Raw genomic sequence first — 16,820 nt, forward strand, 5'->3', positions numbered from 1 at the left:
AGTGTTATATGACCTACTATAAGCTAAAAAGTCAACATAAGGATTTGCTCCTGTTAGTGTTCAACTTACCCTTCTTTTTCTTCAACTTATAATGCCGTCAAACGGATCTCTTAATAATTGCAGTTCACTTTTATTTTTTCAGAAATGCAAATAAATCATCAACTTAAAACACAAGAAGAAGCAAATGGTAAATGTTGTTGCCGCTTTTCATCTTTTAATTAACTGAAATCATCTATTTCTGTTTCAAGATGACCTGACCTGTGTAATTTTGGGCATATTCTTATTTAGTTTAAACTATTGATAGAAAAATATTTAGAATAAATATGGGCACAAATGTTAAATTATAGCTTGATTTATAAAGAAACTAACATAAATGACTTTAGCTCCAACTGCTTTTTTTCTCCAATAACTTAAATATAGGAAAGACAATTATTTTTCAAATAATTAATTTCTATTTATTTTGCTTTCTTTTACTGAATTTGTATATTGATTTCTCAGTTTGCTTTTTAAGTCTTGTGACATTAGCTTTTTTTATTAGACCCTTTTCTAGTCAGCCTATAATTGTGTTATTAGGGCAATTTTAAGCTGATCTTAGATAAATGCACATAACTAATATGCATATAAACTTAAAAACCTATTTTTTCAAAAATATTTGTACTGTGTGCAGTAGTTTGAAAGTATGTAAAGGTTAATACCAACATCATTCTATTCAGAAAGTCCTGTCTTGATTAGCATAGCCACTGAGATTCAAATGTCCACTCTGATGACTAGCATTTGTATTTGTAGATATTAGAAATTGTATTTTGGTTTCTATTTTACTTTGGGGTTTTTTTTTTTAGTTATTTATGGGGGAAAGTCTCAATGTTTGTGACACTGTTAATATGGACATGATTTTACAAATGTTTTCCAATCTCTTAATAATTTTAAGGGGCTTCAAAAGGTCTGTTCTTACAATAAGCCCTAAGGAATAGAGCTTGCAGAGACATCCTAAGTACAAAAATGACCCATTAATTCCAGAACTTGATTGGGGTGTATATGAATAATATAGGTTAATAGTCTTAAACCAAAGATTCTAATTACGGATGAAAATGTTGGAAGTCTTTTTTAAAATATAATAGTCACGTAGTTAACGTTGAGGATACTCAATGTAACAAAGTTACATTATACATATGGGAGAGGTGTTTCCCTAGGAAATCATTAGGTCTCTTTATCAGTGTAATTTTGATTAGAATTAACTGTCATAAAATGTTTTTTGTTATTTCTGTGACTTTCTTTTATTTTTATGGCCTCATTAAAATGTCTTTAATTTTATAGTACAAATGTGGATTAATTATAGACCGTAGTTCATGTGACATTATCATTATTTGTGAATGGTACCCTTATTTTATTTCATTTCTAAATTCTGAAGAAAGTGATCTTTAATATTTCTGGGTATATGTTTCTAGGTATACCTTAATAGTCTTATATCAATACACTAATTTATGGTGTTGGAAGAAACTTGAGAAGTTAAGTAATCTACTCTAATGAGGCAACGTTACATTGTGGTTAGGGGTGTTGAAGAGTAAACATTGAGTCTTACATTTTGAAAGTATATGAAGTATGTTTGTGTAATTGTGCCTTTCTATGTAGCTACAATAGTAAGGAAGTTCGATAGATCAAGAGACTATTTTAGTTCAAGGGTAGAAAGAGAAGAAAAGAAATTAAGTTTAATTTTGCTTTCAAGTGATCAACAGTAAATGCATTTATGTTCCTGTATGCATGTGTGTATGCATATCTATATATATGTACATATATATGTATTTGTGAAGGTCACCATGTGTGAATAATGTCACACCTTTTCTTGTCCTATGATGCTATCTTGGTCCCTGGTACAAGGTGGAATTGAGTGGTAATGATAATGTTATCAGTGAACACAGACAGTATTTGCCAGGTAGGGCTTAAGTGTTTTAGATACATTAATTTATTCAATCCTCACAATAACCGGTGAAGCAGATTATATCATTGTTCCATTTCACAGATGATGAAACTAAAGGAAGCAGAAGTTTTCACTTATAATCACACAGGAGGAACATAGCAGATAAGAATTTGAATCCCAATCATTTGACTCCAGAGTTTGTTCTTGCTTTAAAGGAACTTCTGACTGACCTCAGGCATTAAGAATGTGCACATTTCAGTGTGTGTATGTGCGTTGTCTATAACTTTTAATCTATTTTGTTGTATTATTTTTCTTTTTTAAAATATATTTTATTGATTATACCATTACAGTTGTTCTATTCCCCCCTTCATTCCCCTCCACCCGCACACTCCCTCCCCCACCATTCTCCCCCCCTTAGTTTATAACCAAGTGTCTCAAGTTCTTTAGATTCTATATTTCCCCCACTATTCTTGCCCTCCCCCCTATTTATTTTCTACCTACCCTCTATGCTATTTTCTGTGCCTTCTCCTCCCTTATCCTCCTCCCACTCCCCTGTTGCTAACCCTCCATGTGTTCTTCATTTCTATGGTTCCACTCCTGATCTAGCTGTCCTCTTGGTTTGCTTTTGTTTTAGGTGTGATTGTTAATAACTGTAAGTTTGCTGTCCTTTCACTGTTCATATTTTTCATCTTCTTTTTCTTATATAAGTCCCTTTAGCATTTCATATAATAAGGGCTTGGTGATGATGAACTCCTTGAACTTGACCTTATCTGAGAAGCACTTTATCTGTCCTTCCATTCTAAATGAAAGTTTTGCTGGATAAAGCAATCTTGGCTGTAGGTCTTTGGATTTCATGACTTGGAATACTTCTTTCCAGCCCCTTCTTGCCTGTAAGGTCTCTTTTGAGAAATCCGCTGACAGTCTGATGGGTACTCCTTTGTAGGTGACTGTCCCCTTATCCCTTGCTGCTTCTAGGATTCTCTCCTTCATTTTGGTCTTGGCTAATGTAATTATGATGTGCCTTGGTGTGTTCCTTCTTGGGTCCAACTTCTTTGGCACTCTCTGAGCTTCCTGGATTTCCTGGAAGTCTATTTCCTTTGCCAGACTGGGGAAGTTCTCCTTTATTATTTGTTCAAATACGTTTTCCACTCGTGGCTGTTTCTTTCCCCCTTCTGGTACCCCTATAATCCGGATGTTGGAACGTTTAAAGATGTCCTGGAGGTTCCTAAGCCTCTCCTCATTTTTTTGAATTCTCATTTCTCCATTCCTTTCTGGTCAGATGTTTTGTTCTTCCTTCTGGTCCATTCCATTGATTTGAGTACCAGTTTTCTTTCCATCGCTCTTGGATTCCTGGACATCTCCCTTCATTTCAATTAGTTTAGCCTTCATATGTTCCTCTAATTTGTGACATAATCAACCAGTTCTGTTAGCATCCTGATAAACAGTGTCTTGAATTGTGCTTCTGAGAGGCTGGCAATTTCTCGGTCGCTGAGAGTTACCAGCTCTGGGACTTTGAGTTCTTCTTGTGCCATCTTTTGGGCTGTTCGTGCCTGTTCCATAGCAGGATCGGAGCCCTAAGGTGTTCACTAGAGCAGGGCAACTAAGTCGCTGGGTTGTGACACTGTATGTGGGGGCGGGGTCAGAGAGGGGCTATGGCGTCCTGTCCGCCACCTGCTGCCACGGCCCTCACCAGTGCCGCAGTTGCTGCTGTCACTGGGCCCACTCGTTTCGTCCCACTGCACGCGAGTGTGCCACCACTGTCAGCCCTCGCCCCCACTGGGGCCTGCATGGTCTGTCTCACTGTGCGCGAATGTGGGACCACGGTCAGTCTGCCCCACACCCTGACTGGGTCCAGGCCACTTGCGTGCCTAGGGTGGGGGATCTGTCCTGCCCGACCCTGCTCCCTGCTGGCTCTGCCCCTCTTACCGTCCCCATTGAATGGTTAGATGTAGTCGGACTTCCATATAATTCAATTTTCTGTCATTTGGCTGTGTCTTTGTTCTCCAAACCTTTGTTGTATTCACGCTTGGTTGTGGGAGAAGGCACAGTGTTTCCACCTATGCCTCCATCTTGGCGGAAGTCCTTATTTTTCTTTTTTTAAAATATTTATTTATTTATTTTTAGAGAAAGAAGAAGGGAGGGAGAAAGAGAGAGGGAAAGAAGCGTCAATTTGTGGTTGCCTCTCATATGCTTTCCACTGGGGACCCAGTCCACAACCCAGGCATGTGCCCAGTGACCCTTTGGTTCACAGGTTGGCACCCATCCACTGAGCCACACGAGCCAGTGTTTTTTTCTTATTAACTTATATTTTTAGGTCATTAGCCTTCAACTTTATTTTCCACTCATTTGGAAGGATGTTTTTAACTGTTGGGAGATTATCATTGTTATTGTCATTGTTCTTATTAATCTTTCACATAAAACGTTTATCAAAACAAATTAGGTTTCCGATAAACTTCCTTTGCTGATAGTTCTGTGGAGCTCAACTCTTCACTAAGGGTGTAGCCCCTTTTGGCTCATTTCAAAAGTCTCATGTTCAGTGTCCACCCTTGTGTGGGCCACAGCCTCCCATTCTCCTGCCTGCACATGAACATTTACCACATTGCCTTCAAGATCGCTAACTACTTACTACTCAGTTTCTGCTAATGGCTGGATTTATTATTGTTGTTATTATTGTTATTATTATTATTATTATTATTATTATTAATAGTAGTAGCAGCAATAGGCAGTGGGGGACTTTTTTTTTTACTTTCCTGTGAGTGAAATATCATACTAAAAATTTGGGATTTTGATTATAATTTATTTAGATTTAGTGCTGTTATGGTGAAAGGGCTTTGAAAATACTATCCTAGGAAACTGGCTCAGAAGTACTAGAACATTATCTTGTCAACCAGTTAGTAATTGAAATAGGGTGTTGGAATTCAGCTCTTTTTTTCATTGTTATTCTATTATAGTTGTCCCTACTTTTTCCCCATTGCTCTCCGCTACCCTCCCACCCCCACCCCAATTCCCACAGCCAATCCCCCCCATGTTGTCCCTGTCCATGGGTCCTTTATACATGTGTCTTTGGCCTTCCCCTTCTTTAACCTGTCATCCCCCTTTCCCTTTCCCCTGTGGTCACAGTCAGTATGTTCCTTGTTTCCATGCCTCTGATTTTATTTTGCTCATTTGTTTGTTTATTTATTAGGTTCCACTTATAGGTGAGATCATATGATATTTGTTTTTTGCCATCTGGCATAAAACATAGCATTTCACTTAGCATAATGCTCTCTAGATCCATCAAAGCTGTCATGAGGGATAGGAGTTTCTTCTTTCTTTCTGCTGCACAGTATTACATTGTGTAAATTTACCACAGTTTTTTGATCCATTCACTTACTGATGGGTACTTAGGCTGTTTCTACCAATTGGCTGTTGTAAACAACACTGCTATAAACATCCGGGTGTGTAAGTTCTTTTGGATTGGTGTTTAAGGATTCTTAGGGTATAATCCCAGCAGTGGGTTCACTGGATCAAAAGGCAGTTCCATTTTTAGTTTCTTGAGGAAATTCCATAATGTTTTCTACAGTGTCTGCACCAGCCTGCATTCCCACCAACAGTGTACCAGGGTTCCCTCTTCTCATCTTCCTCACCAGCACTTGTTTGTTTGAATCAAGCTCTTATATGTCATCTAAAACTACACTACTTTAAATGACTCAGCTCCCTCCTTGCTCTGAAGGATTTCTGGCTTTGAGAGACTGTAAAACTCCTGGAGTCATTTAGTCATTTATTTGCACTTAGTCATTTATTTACAGGCAATACCAACTCTTTGTGGCATAATTAGCAACTTGGTGGATTATCTGTGGTAAATATTATTAAAATATTTTTCTCTCTCCTCTCAATTCCATTTTCCATACATGCATACTGGCCTTCCTACCCAAATTGTGTCTACTGTAGAAAAGAAACTAAAATTTAATTATTAGTATCAACTAAACATAATTAAGAACATAAACTATTTTATAACATAGTCATGCATTCCTAATCTAGTATAAATGACTTTGGATTGCCACCTGCTGTGATGATTTATGACACAGATTTTTGTGATTATGTATTTCAAGGATCACTGAGTTTATGTACATAGAATTATTTGGATATAAAATTATAAAATATTAGAATAAAGAAATAATTTGTCTGTTTTCAGTACTCTTGCCAAATCCCATCGAAATATATTACATACCCTTCAAAATTTGGGTGATACAAGGTGAATGGTGTTTCTATTATTGTTGTGCTAATAACAAGCTCAATTATGAGGCAAATAACAATGTCCTTGTTCTTTGTACAAAAACTGACACTAACAAAACCTCATCAGAAGGACTTTTTAAATTGTTCTTTTTAAGTTATGAAATAGTTAAATGTTGTATCAAAACATTTTCCATAATATCTTGATTATCCTTCCTCACATATGCAGTCTCACTTTTCAAAATGCTCCTTAACAGATCTCAAAGGTTTTATAAATCATTCACTCATTCATTTTTTGAAAGGCCACTATGTGTAAAGTATCTACTAGGAATGGAAACACAAAGACATTTGAGACCTCAACTTGCCTTTAAGTGGTTTGCAATCTGTGTGGGTAGATGGGGGTAAGAGGGCGCAGGGAGATGGCACTCATTCACATGTTTAAGAGTTGAAGTGTGCACAGGGTCCAACAGAGGCAGGGGGAGAAGGGTTCATTCTGGTTATTGGGAGGGATGTCTGGAAATGCTTCTTAGAGGAAGGTGACTTGGGAGCTGAACCTGGACACATAGGTGGGAAGAGGAGAAGAGGGATAGAGGAATGACATTCCGGAAGAGGGATTTTAGGCAAAGTCCTGGAGGTGGGAAGAAGCCCTTTAGGATAGCTGAAGGATACAAGGATACAAGGGGAAGCGGCTACACAAGAGGGGGTTTCAGAGGGGCCAGAAGCTCCTTGCTGGGGTGCTGTGGGCAGTTGACATCAGTATCATGGACAGAGCTGAATGAATGCATCATTTGACAGGCATGCTAATCTGTGAGTAATGTTAAAATATCACTATGGTTGTAAAGATGAAGGACACTTTATTTATTCTGACTGTCTCCAGGAGCAAAGGAAATGCAGGTGGAAGGAGCTGTTTGATTCACCACCTGGAGTCTGGAGGAGCCTCACAGACCTTTGGGAAAGGGGGTGGACCTTGTCAAAACTAGCACCTTCCCCTCCCTCAGTTAGTTGCCTGTTGTTCCCGTTCTCCTCCATCCCCCTGCCACAGTGCTTAGACATTCTACCCAGTAAGAGTCAAATGAACATTTCATGCATAGTGGTGTGTTTCTTCTTAAGCTGTGTCAGCCTACCCCAGATTGTAATCAGTACAGTGGGAGGTAGCAGTGGGTTTTGTCACTCTCACTGAATCTTACTGTGCCCTGCTCTAGTAAGGTAACTAAATGTGCTTGCTCTCTGCTGTGTCATCAGTCAAAGGACACCTGTTCGTTCATGGTGTTTACTGTGCATTGTGATGACTTAAGGTAAACACTTTTGAGTACGTTTTTTCCTCTGTTTCAACTAGCAATTACATGGTAAGAGCTTAATTTACATGCCTCCTCCCTACATTTCTTTGAGTACTCTGTTCAGTGGGCAGTTGCCAAGTAACTGAAAATGTGTCTAGAGACAGATGTCTATATATTCAACCACAGGATCAATTATCTGAGCTACAAAGTCAAAAGTATGCCACCTCTGTGACAGGATTGTGCACAGAATAAGGTAAAGATAAAATGTTAAGGTCTAAGGAAGAGGGCATTCAACTTCAATAGCTATTGGAACTTTGTTCACCGAAGTAAATCATGTGTGCCTTCCTAAAAATAAATCTCTAATTAATAAGAAAAACTTTGGAAAAGAAAGGGTTAATAGCAGGCCTGAGAAATAAAAGATACCTCCATCAAATCCCTGGCATTACATGCTACTAATCAGATCCCCTGCTAAAAACACTAGTGGTGTTTTTTTTAAGTAAAAAGTAATAGAGAGCTGTTATCCATGAAATGCTTTGAGCAGCTGTTCCAGTTTTCTGTTGCTGCACAAGAAACCACTTTCAAATTGAGTGACTCAAAACAATATTTTTTTATTATCTTTTACTCCTCAGTGGGGTGATGTGGCTTAACTAAATAATTTTCCTTGGAAACTCTTGTGGTTTTAGTTAGGTAGTACACAATTGGAGACATTTGATGATGTGGCTGGTTGGACCTCCACAGTGGCTTACCCATGCTACCAGTGGATGAGACTCAGGGGGAGTTACCTGCCTACATGAGGACTCTCCATGTGCTTTGGGTTTTCACAGCATCCCTCCAGGGGTCCAGGAGCGAGTATTCCAACAGACCCAGGCCAATCTAGACTCATCAGTCACAGAATGACACTTGTGCTGTGTTGTATTGGACAAGGGCAACCCATACTGAAAGGGAGGGAAAACAGACTCCACCTCTTAAAAATAGAACAGTAAAATGGTCGTAGTGCAAAAGAGTTAGGAGAGATCAATGAGGACTTCTTTCAATAATGCAATCTGACATAGCAGGACTTGCCTGCTTTGTCTAGGTTTCCTATTGTGACTAAACTTGGTATTTATGGATTGATGGGAGCATGAAAGGAAATGGTTATCTAAACTGGGAAATCAAGAGATTTAATAGCTCTGCATGCATTGTTTAAATTTCTCATGTTAAATCTCAACCAGCTCATGTTCTAATGCAGGCTAGAGCAGGCATTTTTGAGTTATATTTGTTTTCAGCAAACTACTATGATGAAGGGCCAGATAACATGCACCTTAGTCTTTATGAATCATATGGCCTCTGTTGAAACTACTCAGTTCTACTGTCATAGAGCACAGGAAGACCCATGGACAAAACATATACAAATTAAAGTGGCTGTGTTCTGGTGAAACTTTAATTAGAAAACAAGCAGCAGCCTGGATTTGACCAGTGGGCCATCATTTGCCAAGCCCTGGTCTATGATCTCTCCCGAGGAAGGATGCTTACTCTGTGGCAAGCTAGTGAATCAACAGTAAACTTGGTATTAGGTAAGATCTATAAACTCCGTTGAGTCTGATTTAATCATTCGATTCACCTAGTTCCTTGGAGAGCTCCTTCAATGTCTATCACAATGATTATAAATGATAAGGATAGAAAATATCTGCAAACCAGCTGGTCAACAAATATTGATTGAATTGCTTGCAATTGTTGGCATAGTATTACATCATGAAGTTCAGGATTTTCTAGTTCAGTTGTATCCAGACTGATTGTAATTAGCTACAATAAAATGGCAAATGACAGAATATATGTCTAACTTTTATTTATTTTTATATTTATGTATAGTTGGTATACAATATTATACTAATTTCAGGTATACAATACAATGATTTGACATTTATATATTTTACAATGTGATCATCACACTAAATATAGTAATTATCCATCAAAATATCATTGACTATATTTTCCTTCACTTTTTCACCATTCTCCATCTTCCTCCCCCTGGCAATCACCAGGTTGATCACTGTTTCTATGGGTTTGTTTTTCTTTTATTTTGTTTGTTCTTTTAGATTCTACATGTAAGTGAAACATTATGGTGTTTGTCTTTCTCTGACTTATCTCACTTAGCTTAATACCCTCTAAGTCCATCAAGTTAGTCACAAATGGCAAGATTTCATCCTTTTTTATTCCTTAGTAATATTCCATTATTAAGTATAACATTATGCTAAATTTACTTGATTCAAGCTTTATTAAACCAATTAGAGATTTTTAAATAATCATTGAGAATACATTGGAAAGGGAAAATAGCATTATATATTAAAAAGAAACATCTTAGTGGAGAAGTTACTGAGAACTTTTTTTAATTTATTGGGATGGCATTGGTTAATACAATCACATAAATTTCAATTGTACATTTCTGTGAAATGTGATCTGTGTTTTGCATTATGTGTACACCAACCAAAGTTAAATCATCTTCTGTCACTGAATATTTGGCCCCCTTTATCCTTCAACCTCTTCCCACCCCCTTCCCTTCAGTAACCATCATGCCGTTGTCTGTGTCTATGAGTTTCAGTTTTATATCTTACATGTAAGCAAAATAATATGGTTCTTAGCTTTTTCTGACTGACTTATTTAGCTTAGCATAATATTCTCAAGGTCCATCCATGTTGTCACAATGGCAGTATTTCATCTTTTCTTATGACTGAACAGTATTCTGTAGTGTATATGTGTTGTAACATCTTTATCCAATCCTCTATTGAAGGACACTTTGTTTGTCTTCATGTCTTGGCCACAGTGAATAATGCTGCAGTGAATATTGGGGTGCATGTATCATTGTGAATAAATGTTTTTAAGTTTCATGGGCAGATGCCCAGGAGAGAGATTGCTGGGTCATGTGGTAACTCTGCTGTTAAATTTTGAGAAACCAACAGACTGTTCTCCTTAGTGGTTGTGCCAGACTACATTTCCACCAGCAGTGAATAAGGGATCTCTTTTTTCCACAACCTCTTCAACACTTGTTATTATTTGTCCTATTGATAATAGCCATTCTAACAAGTGTGAGGTGGTATATCATTGTAGTTTTTATTTGCATTTTCCTATTAGCTCATAAAGTTGAACATTTTCTCATACACCTGTTGGCCATTTGTATGTCTTTTGAGGAGAGGTGTCTGTTCTGATCTTCTGCCCATTTTTTAAATTGGATTGTTTGGTTGGTGCTTAGTTTTATGACTTCTTTTATATATTTTGGATATTAACTCCTTGTTAGAATTGTTGTTTGCATATGTCATCTCCCATTCAGTTGGTTGCCTTTTTGTTTTGTTGCCAGTTTCTTTTGTTCTGCAAAAAGATTTTTAGTTTGATATAGCCCTATTCATTTATTTTTGCCTTTACTTCCCTTGCCTTTTGTGTAAAATTCATAAAATGTTCTCCATGATCAAAGTCCTTCCATTTAGTACCTATGTTTTCTTTTGAATGTTTCAGATCTTATATTTAGGTCTTTAACATATTTTGAATTAATGTTTTACATGGAGACAAATTGTAAACTAGTTTAATTCTTTTGCATGTGGCTTTCCAATTTTCACAGCACCATTTATTCAGGAGGCTCTCTTTTCTCCATTTTGTGTTTTTGGCTCCTTTGTCAAAAATGTTTCATCCATATTCCTGTAGGTTGATTTCTATGCTCTCAATTCTGTTCCTTTGATCTGTGTGTGTATTTTTCACCAAATGATATGCTGTTTTTATTATCATAGTTCAGTAGTTTAATTTGAAGTTAAGCAGTATGATACCTTTGTCTTTGTTCTGTTTTCTTAGGATTGCTTTGGCCACTTAGAGAATTTTGTCCCACATACAAACTGATTATTTTTTGTTCTCTTTCTTTAAAAAATAACATTGTGATTTTGATGGGGATTGTATTAAATCTGTATATTGCTTTGGGTAATATAGCCATTTTAGCTATGTTGATTCTTCCAATCCATGAACACAATGATCTTATTTCATTTTGTCCTTTTTAACCTTTTTTAATAATGCTTTGTAGTCATCAGTACATGGGTTGTCACTTTTTGTTAAGTTTATTCCTAGATATTTTATTTATTTTGTTGCACTTGCAAAATAATTTTTTTCTGAAATTTTATGGTTATTATATAGGAAATCAGTAGATTTTTGTGTATTGATTGTATATCCTACAACTTTACTGCATTTGTTTATTGTTTCTAACAGTATTCTTGTGGAGCGTTTAGCATTTTCTAAATACAGAATCATGTCATCCATAAAAAGTGACATTTTTACTTCTTACTTTCCAGTTTAAATGATTTTTATTTCTTTCTCTTGCCTGATTGCTCTGGCTAGAATGTCTAGGACTATGTTGAATAAGACTAGTGAGAGTGGGCATTTTTTTCTTGTTCCTGATTTTAGAGGAAAAGCTTTCAGTTTTTTGCCATTGAGTATGACGTTGACTAAGGATTTGTCTTTTGTGGCCCTTTTTTTTGTTGAAGTGCATTCTTTTCTATCTATTTTATTGAGTGTTTTAATCGTAAGTGGATGTTATATCTTATCAAATGCTTTTATGCATCTATTGATAAGATCATATGATTTTTATCCTTTGTTTTGTTAATGTGGTGTATTGCATTGATTGATTATTGGATGTTAAACTGCCCTTGTTCCCCAGAATGAACCTCACTTGATTGTGATATGATATTTCTTTTAATGTGGCATTTGATTAGCTAGTATTTTATTTAGGATTTTTACATCTGTATTCATTAGACATATTGATCTGTAGTTTACTTTTTTTTTCTGTTATCCTTGCCAGATTTTAGTATCAGTTATATTCACTTCATAAAATGTGTTAGGAGGTATTGCCTCTTCTTCGATTTTTTGGAAGAGTTTGAGAAGGATAAGTATGAAATTGCAAATGTTTATCTGGTCCTGAACTTTTGTTTTGGGGAGGTTTTTGATGGTTGTTTCAATTTCTTCACTATTGATCATTCTCATTAGACTTTCTAATTCTTCATGATTCAGTGTAAGAAGGTTGTATGTTTCTAGGAATTTACCCATTTCTTCTAGGTTATTGAATTTGGTGGCATATAATTTTTCATAGTTTTCTAGTATGATTCTTTGTATATCTGTGATGGCAGTGGTAACTTCTCTTTCATTTCTAGTTTGGTTTATATGAGTCTTTTCTCTTTTTTGCCTAGTGAGTCTAGCTGGAGAGTTGTCAATCTTATAATCTTTTCAAAGAACCAGTTCTTTGTGTATTGATTTTTTGTATAGTCTTTTTATTCTCAATTTCAATTCTCTAATTTTGTAATTTCCTTTCTTCTGCTGACTTTTATTTGCTTTTGTTCTTTTTCTTCTAGTTCTCTATGATATAATGTACATTGTTTACTTGGGATTTCTCTTTGGTTCACAGGCCATCACTCAATTCACTGAACCACATCAGCCAGGGCTACTTGGGATTTCTCCTGCTTCTTGAAATAAGCATACAATGGTATAAACTTCCCTCTTATTACTGCTTGTGTTGCATCTGAGAAATTTTGATATGTCATATGGTCATTTTGATTTATCTCTGTATACCTTTTGATATCACCTTTTACTTCTCCTTTGACCCAGTTGTTTTTTTGTAATAGGTTGTCTAATGCCCATATAATTGTAGGTTTCTTTAATTCCTTTTTGCAGTTATTTCATATTTCAAAGCACTATGGTCAGAGAATATGCTTGGTATAATTTCCATCTTCTTGAATATCATAAGGATGATTTTCTAACCCACCACATGGTTTATTATTCTTGAGAATGATACATGTGAATTTGAGAAGAATGTATAATCTGAACTTCTGGGATGAAAGGTTCTATAAATATCAATTATGTTCTTTTGGTCTAATGTGTCATTTAAGGCTGATATTTCTTTATTGGTTTTCTATTTGGAAGATCTACCTAGAATTGCCAATAAAGTTCCCTAGCTATTATTATGTTTTTCTCAGTTTCCCCTTTTAGTTCTGTTAGTTGTTACTTTATATGTTTCTGTGCTTACTGGTTGGGTGCATATATATTGTGTTATGTCTTCATAATGTACTATACCCTGTTGTAAAATGTCATTATAAAATGTCTATCTTTGTCCCTTGTTATCTTTGTTATCTTGAAATCTACTTTGTCAAATGTAAGTATGGTACACCTGTTTTTCTGTGCATGTTATTTGCTTGAACAGTCATTTTCCACCTCTGCACTTTGAGTCTAACTTTGTTTTTGCAGCTTAGATGGGTCTCCTGAAGACAGCATACAGTTGTGTTTTTTAAAATATATTTTTTTGATTATACAGTTGCAGTTGTCCCAATTTTCCCTCTTTGTCTTCTTCCACTCAGTATCCCACATTCTCTTCAGCAACCCTCCAACTTAGTTCATGTCCATGGGTTATACATATAAGTTTTTGACTACTCCATTTCAAATATTGTGCTTAACACAGCCCTGTCTACTTGGTACCTACGAATTTGTACTCCATAATCTCTGCACCTTTTCCCCCATTCTTCACCTTCCCCATCCAAACTGACAATCCTCCAAATGATCTTCGTATCTATGATTTTGTTTCTTTTCTGCTTGTTTGCTTAGTTTGGTTTTTGTTTTTGAGCCAATTGTTAATAGTTGTGAATTTATTGCCATTTTAATGTTCATAGTTTTTATCTTCTTATTTTTCTTAAATAAGTCCCTTTAACATTTTGTGTACTAATGAATTGGTGATGATGAACTCCAGCTTCACCTTGTCTGGGAAGCACTTTATCTGGCCTTCAATTCTAAATGATAGCTTTGCTGGATAAAGTAATCTAGGTTGTAGGTCCTTGTTTTTCATCACTTTGAATACCTCGTGCCAGTCCCTTTTAGCCTACAGAGTTTCTTTTGAAAAATCAGCTGACAGTCTTATGGGAACTCCTATGTAAGAAACTATCTTCTTTTCTCTTGCTGCTTTTAAGATTCTCCTTTTATATTTTAACCTTTAGCATTTTAATTATGATGCATCTTGGTGTGATCCTCTTTGGGTCCATCTTGTTTAGGATTTTCTGTGCTTCCTTGACTTGTATGTGTATTTTTTCATCAAATTAGGGAAGTTTACTTTATTATTTTAATAAATAAATTTTCAATTTCTTGGTCTTTCTCTTCTTTCTCTGGCACCCCTCTGATTCTGATGTTGGTACATTTGAAGATATCCCAGAGTCTCCTTATCTTACTCTCATTTTTTTAAATTCTTTTTTCTTCTTGATGTTCTAATCGAATGTTTTTTTCTTCCTTATGTTCCAAACCATTGATGTGATTCTTGGCTTCATCCCTCCTCTATTGGTTCCTGTAATTTTTTCTTTATTTTACTTAGTGTAAAAGTCATTTCTGCCTGGTTCACTTTTATGCTGTTAAAGTGCTCAGTGAGTTACTTGAGCATCCTAATATCTAATCTTTTGAACTCTGCATCTTATAGATTGCTTATCTCCAGTTTCTTTAATTCTTTTTCTGGAGTTTTGTTTGTTTTTTTCATTTAGGCCATATTTCTTTGTCTTCTTACTTTGGCAGCCTCTCTGTGTTTCTGTGTATTAAGTAGAGCTTCTTTGACTCTCTGTGTTGGTAGAATGGCCTATTGTAGGTAAGTTGGGTGGGGTAGAGCTGTAGGTAATCGTGAGGACAAGGCAACCATTGTCTTCACTGTGTGGCTCTGTGTGAGGGAGGGCTTGCTGATGGGATAATGCTGCAGCTTGGCCTCTACAGTTTTTTCTGGGAGGAAGTTGTCCCCTGGAACTCACCCTGATGCCAGTTACTTCAACCTCCCTGTATGCCACCTGTGCCCTTCCAGCTGTTGCTCTGATGCTGAATTCCAGATGGAGTGAATCTGCAGAAGTCTTAAATCCATTGCAGGCCTTTTAAGAAGAAATTCCTGAGAATCCTACAATTTCTTCTGCTGCCCCAAACCCCACTGTTTTTTAAAACCAGAAGTTTTAGGGTCTTAATCTTTCTGGCACTACAATCCTGGGCTGGGTGGTCTGGTGTGGTTTGGAGATCCCTCATTCCTGAGGTAACCCTCCCAGTTTTATCCACCAGACATGGGCATAGGAATAGCATTTCACATCTCTGCACCTTTCTGCACCTATCTGTGTGGCTCCATGTCTCCATTCTTCCTACCTATCTGAATGAATTTGGCTTCTTTAATTCCATGATAGACTTTTTTACAGGTTAATTTTCTGATGATTTTTGGTAATATTTGTTTTGTAGTCTAGTTATAATTTTTGCTGTAGTTGTGCCAGGAGGCAAGCCATGTTTACCTATGCCTCTATCTTGACCAGAAGTTCCCAGTTGTGTTTTGTTTTTTGATCCAATTCACTACTCTGTGCCTTTTTATTGGTGAATTCAGTCCATTTCTATTCAGGGTAATGATTGATGTATGAGGATATCCTATAGCCCTTTTATCTTTTGTTTTCTGGTAGCTCTGTGCCTCCATTGGTTCTTTTCTTTTATGTTCCTCACTGTTGTTTTTGTCTGATTGGATTACATGCTTTTTTCTCTGTTTCTTTTGTGTGTCTCAATTTTTTTTTGTGTGTGTGGTTACTATTAAGTTCATGAAAAAGAAATTTTGGCATATACAGTAATTTTTTGCTTTGAATGTGCTGTCCATCCTCCTTTGCAAATTCAGAAATATAGTCCCTCCCTTCTTACGGTTTTGTTGTCACAAATCATTCCTGTTTATGCTGTAAATTTGTTGGTGATCTTATGAGTGATTTTGTGACCTTTTCTCTTTGTTTCAGGTATAATAATGCCCTTTAGTACTTCCCACAATGGAGGGCTTCTAGTGATAAATGTCCTCAGTTTCAATATGTCTGGAAAGTTTTTATTTCTCCTTCATATTTAAAGGATAACTTGTCTGAATATATTGTCCATGGCTGATAATTTCTTTGTTTCAGTAGTTTACTTCTGAAAGTTTAAATATTTGGTTCCACTCTTTTCTGGATTGTAGAATTTCTGCTGAGAAGTTTGGTGATAACCTAACCGACTTTCCTTTATAGGTTACTTTCTTTTTTTCACTGGATGACTTGAGAAGTCTTTCTTTTCATTAATTTTTGATAGTTTTAAAATAATGTGCCTTGTTGAAGGGCTCCTTGGATTGAGGTGACTAGATGTTCTGTTTGCTTCTTGGGTTTGAGGATCTAGTTCTTTTCATATGTTTGGAAAGTTCTCATCAACTGTTTGTTTGAAGAGGCTCTCTGTTCCCTTTCACTCTCTTCTTCTGGTATGCCTGTTATTCTTATATTGTTCTTTATGATTAAGTCAGCTGGTCCTCGTAGAAAAAAAAAAACTTCATGCTCAAATCTCTTCTTCCCTCTGCATTATTTCTAGGTTTCTATCTATGATGTCATTAATCATTTCCTTTATCTGGTGTACTATATTTCCAA

The 16,820-nt window shown here is 36.3% G+C and overlaps 1 protein-coding gene across 1 annotated transcript in view; it reads left to right on the forward strand.

Annotated features, from left to right (window-relative positions):
- Positions 1 to 16,820, forward strand: part of RP1 (RP1 axonemal microtubule associated) — a 301,141-nt gene that overhangs the window by 198,541 nt on the left and 85,780 nt on the right. Inside the window, exon 25 of the mRNA XM_037031824.1 lies at positions 143 to 187. Within this exon, the coding sequence (XP_036887719.1) occupies positions 143 to 187 (45 nt within the window). The remainder of the gene's footprint in view (positions 1 to 142; positions 188 to 16,820) is intronic.

This window comes from Sturnira hondurensis, unplaced genomic scaffold, assembly GCF_014824575.4.
Source record: "Sturnira hondurensis isolate 20B ecotype Veracruz unplaced genomic scaffold, ASM1482457v3 Scaffold0021209, whole genome shotgun sequence".
NCBI classification, from domain to species: domain Eukaryota; kingdom Metazoa; phylum Chordata; class Mammalia; order Chiroptera; family Phyllostomidae; genus Sturnira; species Sturnira hondurensis.